The sequence below is a fragment of the Mastigoproctus giganteus genome, chromosome 1 (genome assembly GCF_048544385.1).
Source record: "Mastigoproctus giganteus isolate SK-2022 chromosome 1, ASM4854438v1, whole genome shotgun sequence".
NCBI classification, from domain to species: Eukaryota; Metazoa; Arthropoda; class Arachnida; order Uropygi; family Thelyphonidae; genus Mastigoproctus; species Mastigoproctus giganteus.
The window spans coordinates 218,656,131-218,668,817 of record NC_143575.1 but is presented as its reverse complement, the minus strand read 5'-3'; the positions used below and the strand labels follow the sequence as shown (position 1 = coordinate 218,668,817).

The following is a 12,687-nucleotide window of genomic DNA, read 5'->3' as shown; positions in this document are numbered from 1 at the left end:
TTGACAACCCTGTCTACCTTTGTATCGTCTGCAAACTTTGACATTAAGCTTGATATACCATCATCAATATCATTTATAAATACAGAAAACAATAATGGACCCAACACTGAGCCCTGAGGGACTCCACTAATAACGTTAGTCCACGATGAGCAGTGTCCATTGATTACCACTCTCTGTCTTCTCCCCCTCAGCCACCCCTTTATCCACAGCAGCAATTTGTCCCAGTGTCACACTGCTCCAATTTGTGCAGCAGTCCTCCATGTGCAACAGTATCAAAAGCCTTTCTAAGATCCAAGTATAAAATATCAAAGTTATTCCCTGCATCATAGTATCCAATCAAATTGGTCAGGCAAGACTTCCCCTTAACAAAACCATGCTGTGTCCGAGCTATAACTGAAGTCTTGTCTAGATGATCCTGTAGTGCTTCTTTAACCAATGCCTCCATTAATTTTCCGCGAAGAGAAGTTAAACTCACAAATCTATAATTACTTGTGTCAGCCTTTGATCCTCCTTTGTGAATTGGGGTCACGTTTGCACATCTCCATTCCATGGGTACCTCCCCTGAGTCCAAGGAAGCTCTCATAATTATGGCTAAGGGTTTGCTTACTTCCGTTGCTGCCTCCTTTAATATAACTGGATAGATCCCATCCACCCCAGGTGCTTTTCTTGTGTTTATTTTCAACAATTTCACCTCCACTTTACTCTCAGTTATTACAAGATTCTCTAGCTTACTGCTAGAGTTGAATACACCTCTGGCATTCCCCTCGCTAAATAACTCCTCATGTGTGAATGTCAATGCAAAATATTCATTTAGTTTGTTAGCTACCTGAGCAGGATCATCAACAGTTGACTCATCGATATCAAGTGGACCAATCTGATTCATCCCCTTCCTTCTAGAGTTTACATAAGTAAAGAACTCTTTGCTGTTTTTCTTTGCATCCCGCCGACCGGGCTAGCCGAGTGGGTAAAGTACCTGCCCGGCAACCCAAAGGTCACGGGTTCGATTCCCGCCTCGGGCTTGGATCAAAGTACTGCAAAAACCTTGGGAGGTGCAATATGGCCACAGAAGCCGATGCGCCAACAACTACCAAATCAAAAAAAAAAAAAAAAAAAAAAAATCTTTGCATCCCTTGCCAAAGATTTCTCGTAATCTTCCTTCGCTTGCCTAACCCTCTTTGTAACTTGGTTACAGATCAACTTGTATCTATCATAGGCTTCTGTGTCATGTGTTAATTTGTATGTATCCCATGCATGTTTCTTCTCTGCCATATGCCTCTTTAGTTCATCTGACATCCATTTAGGCCTAAACCTTGAACAATATTTCTTAGTTGGTATGTAAAGCCTAGTAGCTTCCAAGATAAGTTCTTTGAATGCTTCCCATTTTCCATTTGCTGTTGGTAACATCATGAGTTGGTCCCACTGTATAGAATTTAAATACTGTCTCAGTCCATCGTAGTCGCCTTTACGAAAGCAATAACCCTTCCCTTTACCCCTAATGGTAGTTACCTCTTTGAGTAAATCCCACTTCAGCACACTGTGATCACTGCCACCTAGTGGTTCATTTATCTGCAGATTCTTAATGCATGAAGAATCACTGCTGATAATCAAATAAAGAGTTTTCCTCCCTCTAGTTGCCTCCTGAACATGCTGATGTAGAAAACAATCATCCAATAAATCCACAAAAGCCTTGCTAGTGTGTGAGTGACCAGCCCCCAAATTCCAGTCAATATCTGGAAAATTAAAATAAGATCTTTATTGTACAGTTCACCGGTACACGCAGGTACCACGACCATACAATACCCTTCACGGCACCATGCCAGGGGTTTATATTGATCTCCCAATTTTGATCTCCCAATGCTTATGTCACACCAAACTGACTCAACACTGCACTGTCCAGCGATGTCCGTTGGCTTCACTTCCTTGGATTTTATGTATTTCTTAACTAATAGCATAACCCCTCCTCCCTTCCTATCCAGTCTATCCTTTCTGTAGACGTTGTACTCCTCAAATTCCAGTTCTGCATTCCTTATATCTGTGTGACAGCACGCCTCTGATATCCCAACAATATCTGCCTTTGATGTTTTGAGCAATACCTCAAATTCATCAAATTTATTTACTAAACTCCTAGCATTGGTGTACACACAAGTATACATGCACCTATTTCTATTCTTAGCTACCCTAACCCAACCCATGTGTTTACTTGTACCGCAATGACTCCCAGCAGTCTCTGACATATCCTGCATCTTGTTTTTCAGGCTTCTGCTCATTCCAATAGAAGCAGTGCAGGAATCTCATTCACCTCTGCCAGTGGCTACTGTTAATCTATTCGTCTTTGTCTCCCCCCCAAGCTAGCATACCAAAAATAAGCTTGAAATGGTATAAAATATGTGAAAAATGTTTTCCATTTTATGTATTCTGTTGTTACAAGTGAATACATAAAATGAAAATAAAAAAATAAAAAAAAATTGTGTTCTTTGTTAATTTTAAATGTCACTGTATATATGTCTGGTAATTGTGTCTAGCAAGTAATTCTCATTCACCAGAATCAAAGTGTAGGTCAAGATAAGCATAATTTCCTGCAATGATCCCCTCTAATAAAAATCACCATATCAAATAAAATATCATTTATTGATAAATTAATCAAGAGAAAGTTGACATCAATTAGTTTTGCTGTATTGTGTGGCTTACTGGTTATGTTAAGAGCAAACCGGTTACCTCCAAATCTATAATGGTTAGACAATCCTGTTCCATTTTCTCATCTTTATATTTAATTTGGTGATTTTTTTGTTTTTACTTTATTTTAGTTATAATTTAATTGAATTTTATTTTTTAGTGTGCCTTGTTATGTTTATTCGGATTGTAACATAATTTCAGCAATGATTAAATTAAAATAAAAATTCAGTGCTTGATTTTTTTTTTTTTTTTTTTTTGGTTTATTTTAGCACTTGCAAGATTTATTCCTATTTCAAATTCTCAGAATTGTATTGCTGGTGAACTTACATGTCTTAATAATAATTTCAACTCTGCTGTGCATCAAGATAAATCTGTTATTGTTGATCTTTCATTATTATGCCATCCATATTCAGTGTGGAATTCTGTATGTTATTCTTCTCTAAAGAAGTGGAAGTCTGAAACAGATATCCAAGACAGTTTGTGTAAATTTAGAAAATTAAACTTGCATACATCAGCAAAAGTAAGAAATAGTTCTTCCTGCTCAAGCTTATTAATTTTGATGAACACTCAGGTAAAAGATTTATTTATGCCATTGAAAGAATTCTGTGGGAAACAACCTAAATCCATTGAGGCCTGTGATATAAAAGATAAGATACAAAGTGCTAGACAGATACTGTCAACATTTTCTAATAATGAACTTGCAGAAGAAGAAATTGCTTATTCTCACATCTATCCCAGTGAAATCCAGCAAGAAAAAAGCAGCAGGCAAAGTGTTGATGAATACTCATATAAAGCATCATTTAAAACATCAACTCCAGTTCGTAGTGCAGTTGGTCAGCAACTGGAAGATGAAGTGGCACATGCTTCTCTGTTATCAGATGTAAAAGATGATTCTGCTGATGATAGTTCAAATAGTAGTGATGAAAATGAAATACAGGAACTAGTTCTATTTGTACAAAATTTTAATGATACAGTCCTGGTACTAATTGCTGATGATCTCATATGCAATAGTGCACATTTAATAAATACCTTGGTATGAAATTTTTTTTCATTTTATTAATTTGTAAATTAATAGTTTCATTCTTTGCTCAGATATTAATTTATTCACTTGTATCTTTTGAATTAAAAAATATCAATTTCCTTTCATATTAATTGACATCCCATTTTACATGAGTAGAGTACCTCAATGGAAATTATGAGCTTGTCTCTATGAAAAGAGTTGTGTGTGTGTGTGTGCAAACATGCATGCACAGTAAACTTTACTTATAATGCTTTTGAAGGAACTGGCTGCAAAAAACATTACAAGCAGGGATCCCTTTTTGGAATCTATTTTTCATTTTTCATCAATATTTTGGTATATAACTGATTTTTTTTTTTTCCTACAGTGTTTATGACACTCACCTTAACTTATTCAGTTGAAAACTTGCACACCTAATGTACTCTGCTTACTGTTTTTTCTAAAAATATAATTAAAAATCGTAAAATGATTTTGTTAGATTAAACTAAACATATGTTGAATATTATTTTTTAAATGTAATAAATGTAGTATTATCATAATTATAATGCAAATAATAATTAATATTAATACAATTTATTGATGCCATGTTGAATACATACATACAAAAGACATTAATACTGTACCAGCAAGGAAAGAAGAAAAATTAATATTAATTAAAAAAAAAAAAAAAAAAAAAACTGAGGATACTGTCCTAAACTTTTTTTAAAAATCCAGCATTATTTGCCCTCAGCCACAATGAATAGCTAAAGAGTGGCCTATCTACCTTCAGCCATTCAAATTAAATATTAAATAAACATCAGATTCAATTTTTATGAATAATTTCTATGAATGAAATAAACTGTGATTATTCCCTATAATTTAGCTTTTATCATTCCTTTCTCAAACCCAAAAATTTAAAAAGTAGGAAGGAAATAACTTGGTTTATTCCTCTTTCTTGGGCTCTTTAAAGCTCTTTAAAAAGAAGAGAGAGAGAGAGAGAGAGAGAGAGAGAGAGAGAGGGGGAGAGAGAGAGAGAGAGATAAGCAAAAAAGTGTTTAAACAGGATTTGTAGCCATTAAAAATGCATAATACTTCACATCCCAATGGACAAAAAAAAAAAAAAAAACAGGTAAAAGTGTGCTATAAATTGGAGTATTATAGCTGGAGTTATTATAATGGAAGTTTATAACAGAAGATATATATGACTCTAATCAACCTTTGGAATGGCTCTTCACTTTCTGCCACAAGTTATTTTCCCATTATCCTTGAAAGTCCGGCAATGATGGCAGCATCTTTCCAATTCTATCCAGCTTTAAAAAAATGTATTGGCAACATATACTTTATCAGTTAAAATATTAATGTTTTTTAAAAAATGATATATATAGTATATCTAAGTATAGAGGGTGGTCCATAAGTAAGGAAACTATTTTGAATAATTGCTAATGTAAATATATATAAGTTATTTGAAAAATTGTTTATAATAATTTTTATTGTTTGAGAATAATTTGAACATAAAGTGCCATGAACCTGAACAATGAATGAAAGTACTGAAATTGTAAAGCAGAATGAAAAATATGAAAATGATGCACAAGTTGCACACCAGGAATAAAGAACATAAAAAAGCAAATTGTGAAGAACTTCTGTCAAGTGAGAACAGTGCCCAGTTTACCAATACCTGTTAGACCTTGTATCCCGAAGACATCCACATAATTTGGAACTTGTAAGAGGAAAACTTATGCTCAAGTAGCCACAAGACAAATATCCATTACCACCAAGCAAATCATTAGCTGTGTGCTCAGTATTGCCCACTGACCAATAAATCAAACAAGCAAACAAAGTAAAGTTGTAAAAATGCCAAATGCTGTTCCACAAGAGAATTCTGCAATATCTGCTATTCCTGATACAAACCAAACAGATTGCATGTACTTAGAAGATAGTTCACACCAGGATGACCAGATTCTAAAACTGTTCACCAAGGAGACAGATACTGGAAAACCATACTTTTTAAAGAAGTGGAAGAGTCAAGTTGAGCGACATAAAACTTTCAGCCCCTCAAAAGCAAATTGAGGGTTTCTTGGTAACCCAAATATTGTTTGTAGAGGCTATCATATTTTTATAGCTTCTACATTGCCTTCTGCCTACAAGAAACTAATCTAACTCCACCACATAACTGTTTCACTCAAGAACTATGATATATATACAGGGTGTCCGTAAATGATGTTTCCGATTTTGATATTTTTTTATTCATAATTACTTCAAGCTATAATCACGAAACACATACCAGCTAAAAGATCAATTCAATAAGTTTTATGAAGGTACATAAAAGTCATTGGTAAAGTTCCATGTGGGCACCATGGGTAACTCGAACGATATCATAGCAATATTCAATCTCCTGCCACATGCTGTACTTCATTTCGCAACGAATTTTACCAAAGGCCTCTGTGATCCGTGCCTTCAGCTCCTGCAGTGTCAGTAGTGGAGGGATGTACACATTGTCCTTCACATAACCCACAAAAAGAAATCCATTGGCTGCACTGTAACAACAGATTTTGTTGCATGGAATGCCAACACATAGAATGATTTCTTCAGCCCGGTTGCCGTTTTGCCATTCTGGCGAATGTAGCACTACGTAGTGGGTACAATGTAAAACTGGCAGTCGAGTGCCAATTTAAAAACACTTATTGAATCGATCTTTCAGCTGGTATGTGTTTCATGAGTAATTCTGAATCTTGAAGTAATTCTGAATAAAAAATTATCAAAAGTGGAAACATCATTTACAGACACCCTGTATAATTATATGTATAATTATACATATATAATATGTAATGCCTTCACCAAACTTAGCACAGCAGGGGCACCAGATGAAATCCATTACATCGGATTTCATCTGGTGCCCCTAAATAGCACAACTGGTTAAGCAAGTTGTGCTATTTCATAGCACAACTTGCTTAACCAGTCCTAAGACACTGTTTTGTCTGTACAACAGAATATTTAAAAGAAAACACCTTCCTAGACAAATAGCATCATGCTTATGTTTTGGCATTTCCAAAACTGGGAAAAGATCTTAAAAATCCAAACATTACCACTTATTGCACCCACCAGCTGTATTCAAACAAGGTTATGGAAAAAATTATCAGTGCCTGGCTAACCCGAGTCTAGTTCAAAATGACCACTTAAACCCATTTAATTGTGGCTTTCACGAAGGTGGATCCACTCTCAACCTATTGATTAGGACAGAAATAAACATCTGTGATGCCTTTGTATGAGAAGAACACCTTGCCATGGCCCTCTTTGACATGGAAAAAACTTTTGACACAGCTTCGAGAGCTTAATTTAATTACAAACACTGCATTGGGAACTACCTTACTTATGTTTGTGGAGGATCTATCACTTTCGCTCTCCTTTTTTATTTTTTTTTACTCTCTTTAGAGTTTCCCTTTAATTTTTGTCTTCCATAACAATGAGTATATATTGAAATGCAGTAATTTGATACATAATCAGGTGTAGTCTGATGATGAAATACCTGCATTATGTATCAACCCTTTATAGCTTACATCAAAATTTTTCTTTACCTCACTCTTTTATTTCTTTATATTATTTTCCCACTTTCAATTTGATGCTCGCTATTTCTCTTTGCAAATTATTTTTCCCATATAGCTTCTCTCCTTTTAATTGGCTATTTAATTCAGCCTTTAATTTCAGATAATTAGACACATCTTTTAGGTTCTTCACATTCTTTTCCTTTTTCAATTTTTTTTTTTTTTTTTTTTTTCCTACTTTCTTCTTTCTATTGGTTCTGGCACCTTGTGTTTTTTACAGTTCCATCTGTGTACATTTTTCAATCACATCACACTTAATTTAAACTTAAAATATATATATATATATATATATATATATATATATATATATATCATACCTGACTTATTAACCTTTCATTAACTGAAACTATTTCAGCAACTGCAAACCTTTTTCATCCACTGTAACTTATTAAAAAATTACATTTAATATATACAGTTGAACTTCCCTATAATGAATTCAATAAATCCAGCGAAAAAATTCGTTATAGAGAAATTTCATTATACAGAGAATATCTTTTTTATAAGAAATTGTTATCTAATTAGAAAATGAAAATGAATCTACATTTATTTTTAATGTATTTTATTTCAAAAACATACTTATTTAAATTACGTTTACACAATTTTCGCTGGTAAGTATCACAAATTAAAAAAAATCTGTAATTTTCGTTTGCACAGTACAATTAAAAAATGTCTGATTCTCAAAGAAAATCTCACATTTGTTTAGAGCATTAAAAACATTATCAGGAACATTTTCAGGAAATGTTCTGATAATGTTTCAGGAACAATCAGGAAAGCGTTAATCATTTCTTTGCGAGTTGTCTTTTCTACGGGTTGTTCTGATGCGTCTTCAGCATCATCATTAATTTCTTCTGATCATGGTTGCATCTAACACTGTTCAGCAGTATTTAGTCTTCATTTGGATGTTCTGCTGTAGTCAGATCTTGATCTACATAAACCTAACTATCCAGTATTATTTCATTTTTGATGTTTCCGGATGATTCTAATAACGTCCAAAGGTTTTTCCATTGTGAAAGGGGCAGTTCATCTTGTTCATCCAGTTGTTGTTCGACTTCTGTATTCAATGCAAATCCCGCTTTCGAAAAACAATTTTGAATAGTGTATTCGGTGACATCGTTTGTCCAAACTTTTGCCAGTTCAGAGATGCAATCTCTAAGGTTAATTGTAGCCTCCAAGTTTCTATTTTCTGATAATGCATTGACAATCTTTGTTATTATTCTCTTTCGATGATGAAATTTAAAATTTTTAATAACCTTGGTCCATTTGGCTGGAGTTTTGACGTAACATTTGGTGGTAAAAACAACAACTGCGCACTTTTAAGTTTGGTAGAAATACTGGCACAATGTGCCGGACAGTTGTCAGTTACCAACACGATTTTCCTTTTTTTCTTTTGTTATACTCTTGTCTAGTTTTAACATCCATTCTTCAGACATATCACTTGTCATGCATGCTTCTTTTTATTAAAGGTGTAGTCAACTTCCAAAGATTTGGTGCCTCTAAAACATCTTGGGTTTTTTGATATTCCGATGACTAAAAGTCTTAAATTTTCACTTCCTGTCATATTTGCTCCAACTAGCACAGTGATTCTTTCTTTGCTTTGTTTTCCGCCAAAACATTTATCATCCTTAAAAGCAAGTGTTCTATTCGGTAAACATTTAAAGAATAAACCCATTTCGTCAGCATTAAAAACATCCTTACGCTCATATTCTTCCAAAATCTTCTTTAAGGTATTGTTCCTCCAACTGTTGCAATCTTCTTCGCTTACATTAACACTTTCTCCACAAATAACCTTTTCCACAATTCTGTGGCACTTCTTAAATTTATCTAGCCACCCAGTGCTCGCATCAAATTCTGTATGTCCAAGGGACTGTGCAAATTTCAGAGCTTGTTGCTTAATTATTAGGCCTGATATCCTTTTCACGTATCATTTGCACCCATTTTAGAACAACTTTATCAACACCTTCGTATATAGGCAACTTAATTCGTTTCTCGTCTGCTCCTCCTTCAATTGCATTTAAAATTGATTCTCGATTTTTTAAAATCGCAGATAAATTGCTTGCAGATATGCCATATTTCTCCACAACATCTTTTTTCTTAAAACTCTGGTCAATATCATAACAATCTTTGCTTTATCCTTAATGCTTAAACACTTTCTCTTCGTCATTGTTTCCACAATTGTAAAAATTACTAGACTTCAGCTCTTGCCGATACATACACCGCAAACTTCGCTGTGCTGGCCATATAGTGAATTGTTAGTACTGCCTACTCAATGACCTTTCCTATCAATCACTTTGAAGAAATATACGACTTTGTGAATTTCTTTTATTCTGCTTTCATTCATATATACACGAAAGAAAATTTGTGATTAATGCATGCTGCATGTTACTTTTCAGGGAAAAAAAAAATACAAGAGCATATAGCCTATGTTACCCCGGGAGCTCACATCTGGTGAGTATGGGCTTGGCACACCCAGGGTCCTGAGCTGGATATCATCATTCTTCTCCTTCTTGGTGATTCCTTTCTACTTCTCTCTCTCTCTCTCTCTCTCAGGGTAATAGGGAAATTTTTTTTTTTGGCCGGTGAAGCATAAGCCTCAGGCTTCCTTGCACCATATGGTTAATAATAATGTGATTGATGACGAACAAAATTAAAAAAAAAAAAATTCATGAAAGCCATCTACTGGGAGTCCAGTTAGATGAGAACGGACATATCGGATAATGATTGACAGGAAGGTCATGTGGTATAGTTGAGGTGAGAAGCTAATGTCACTCAATAGGCTTTACTAAAAACTGACTATGGCAGCATTCTATGCATTGCCGCCACAGCATGATAAAGGTTTACCGCAGCGAATTTCGTTTTCCCCTGAGCCAACATCAATTTACAAATCTACCCTATTTATTATAAAGTTTACGACCACTTTTAAGAAAACCCATTTGATTTAATAACTTTAACAAAAATGAAGCAAAGCCCCTCCTACAGGCATCAGTGGTCACGTGTTCACTAAAAGGATGATTATTTAATTCCAGATGCTAATGTGCAATCCAAAGGAAGTGAAGCCAGTCGACATCGCTGGACAGTGCAGTGTCGAGTCAGTTTGGTGTGACATAAGCATTGGGAGATCAAAATTGAGAGTAGGAGTGTGTTATAGGCCTAATGACTCTGATAAGTATAATAAGAAACTGTACAGGGAAATAGATTGGGCCAGTAAATCAGAGAGTCTTATAATGGGGGATTTTAATTTCCCAGATATTGACTGGAATTTGTGCTTTGGTCACTCACACACTAGCAAGGCTTTTGTGGATTTATTGGATGATTGTTTTCTACATCGGCATGTTTGGGAGGCATCTAGAGGGAGTAATACTCTTGATTTGATTATCAGTAGTGATTCTTCATGCATTAAGAATCTGGAGATAAATGAACCACTAGGTGGCAGTGATCACAGTGTGCTGAAGTGGGATTTACTCAAAGAGGTAACTACCATTAGGGGTAAAGGGAAGGGTTATTGCTTTCATAAAGGCAACTACGATGGACTGAGACAGTATTTAAATTCTATACAGTGGGACCAACTGATGATGTTACCAACAGCAAATTCAAAATGGGAAACATTCAAAGAACTTATCTTGGAAGCTACTAGGCTTTACATACCAACTAAGGAATATTGTTCAAGTTTTAGGCCTAAATGGATGTCAGATGATCTAATGAGACATATGGCAGAGAAGAAAAATGCATGGGATACATACAAATTAACACGTGACACAGAAGCCTAGGATAGATACAAGTTGATCTGTAACCAAGTTACAAAGGGGGTTAGGCAGGTGAAGGCAGATTACGAGATATCTTTGGCAAGGGATGCAAAGAAAAACAGCAAAGAGTTCTTTACTTATGTAAACTCTAGAAGGAAGGGGATGAATCAGATTGGTCCACTTGATATCGATGGGTCAACTGTTGATGATCCTGCTCAGGTAGCTAACAAACTAAATGAATATTTTGCATCGACATTCACACATGAGAAGTTATTCAGTGAGGGGAATGCCAGAGGTGTATTCAACTCTGGCAGTAAGCTAGATAACCTTGTAATAACTGAGAGTAAAGTGGAGGTGAAATTGTTGAAAATAAACACAAGAAAAGCACCTGGGGTGGATGGGATCTATCCAGTTATATTAAAGGAGGCAGCAAAGGAAGTAAGCAAACCCTTAGCCATAATTATGAGAGCTTCCTTGGACTCAGGGGAGGTACCTATGGACTGGAGATGTGCAAATGTGACCCCAATTCACAAAGGAGGATCAAAGGTTGACACAAGTAATTATAGACCTGTGAGTTTAACTTCTCTTCGCGGAAAATTAATGGAGGCACTGGTTAAAGAAGCACTGCAGGATCATCTAGACAAGACTTCAGTTATAGCTCGGACACAGCATGGTTTTGTTAAGGGGAAGTCTTGCCTGACCAATTTGATTGGATACTATGATGCAGTCACAAAAGAACTGGATGCATGGAATAACTTTGATATTATATACTTGGATCTTAGAAAGGCTTTTGATACTGTTGCACATGGAAGACTGCTACACAAATTGGAGCAGTGTGGCATTGGAGGCAAATTGCTGCTATGGATAAAGGTCTGGTTGAGGGGGAAAAGACAGAGTGGTAATCAATGGACACTGCTCGTCGTGAACAAATGTTATTAGTGGAATCATTCAGGGTTCAGTGTTGGGTCCATTATTGTTTTCTGTATTTATAAATGATATTGATGATGGTATTATCAAACTTAATGTCGAAGTTTGCAGACAATACGAAGTTTGGCAGGGTTGTCAAGGACACTACTGACACTATTCTGCTGCAACAGGATCTGGAAAAGTTGAGCAGATGGGCGGAGAGGTGGCAAATGAAGTTTAACATTGACAAATGTAAAGTACTACACATGGGAAACAGCAACCCCAGAGCAACGTATCAACTCTGTGGTACTACACTGACAGTGGTAGAGAATGAAAGGGACCTGGGGGTGATTTTGCAGGCAGATATGAAGTTCTCTGAGTAGTGCAGACGGCTGCAAGAGTAGCTCATGGTGTATTGTCAATGATGATATATAGGAATTTTTCTAGCAGGGATAAGGAGGTGATTATTCCCTTGTATAAGGCAATGGTCAGACCACACCTAGAGTACTGTATACAGGCCTGGAGGCCTCATTTCAACAAGGATGTAGAGCTGCTGGAATGAGTACAGAGAAGGGCAACAAGATTAGTGTATGGAACAAAGGGGTGCTGTTACGAAGAAAGGCTTAAGTTTTGCAAATTTCAGTGTCTGGAGACTAGGCACCAGCGAGGTGATCTGATAGAGGTGTATAAAGCCTTGAATGGTTTGAGCATGCCCAGTGCTGATGGATTCTACCTTTTGCTCAGAATAATCACCTGATAGGGCATAAATTCA

At 35.7% G+C, this 12,687-nt stretch overlaps 1 protein-coding gene across 4 annotated transcripts in view; it reads left to right on the top strand.

Annotated features, from left to right (window-relative positions):
* Positions 1-12,687, top strand: part of HPS4 (Hermansky-Pudlak syndrome 4 protein) — a 264,255-nt gene that overhangs the window by 200,420 nt on the left and 51,148 nt on the right. For all 4 annotated transcript variants that reach the window (XM_090384360.1, XM_090384353.1, XM_090384371.1 and 1 more), the window contains one exon: positions 2,943-3,706. In XM_090384360.1, coding sequence (XP_090240486.1) covers positions 2,943-3,706 — 764 coding nt within the window. The remainder of the gene's footprint in view (positions 1-2,942; positions 3,707-12,687) is intronic.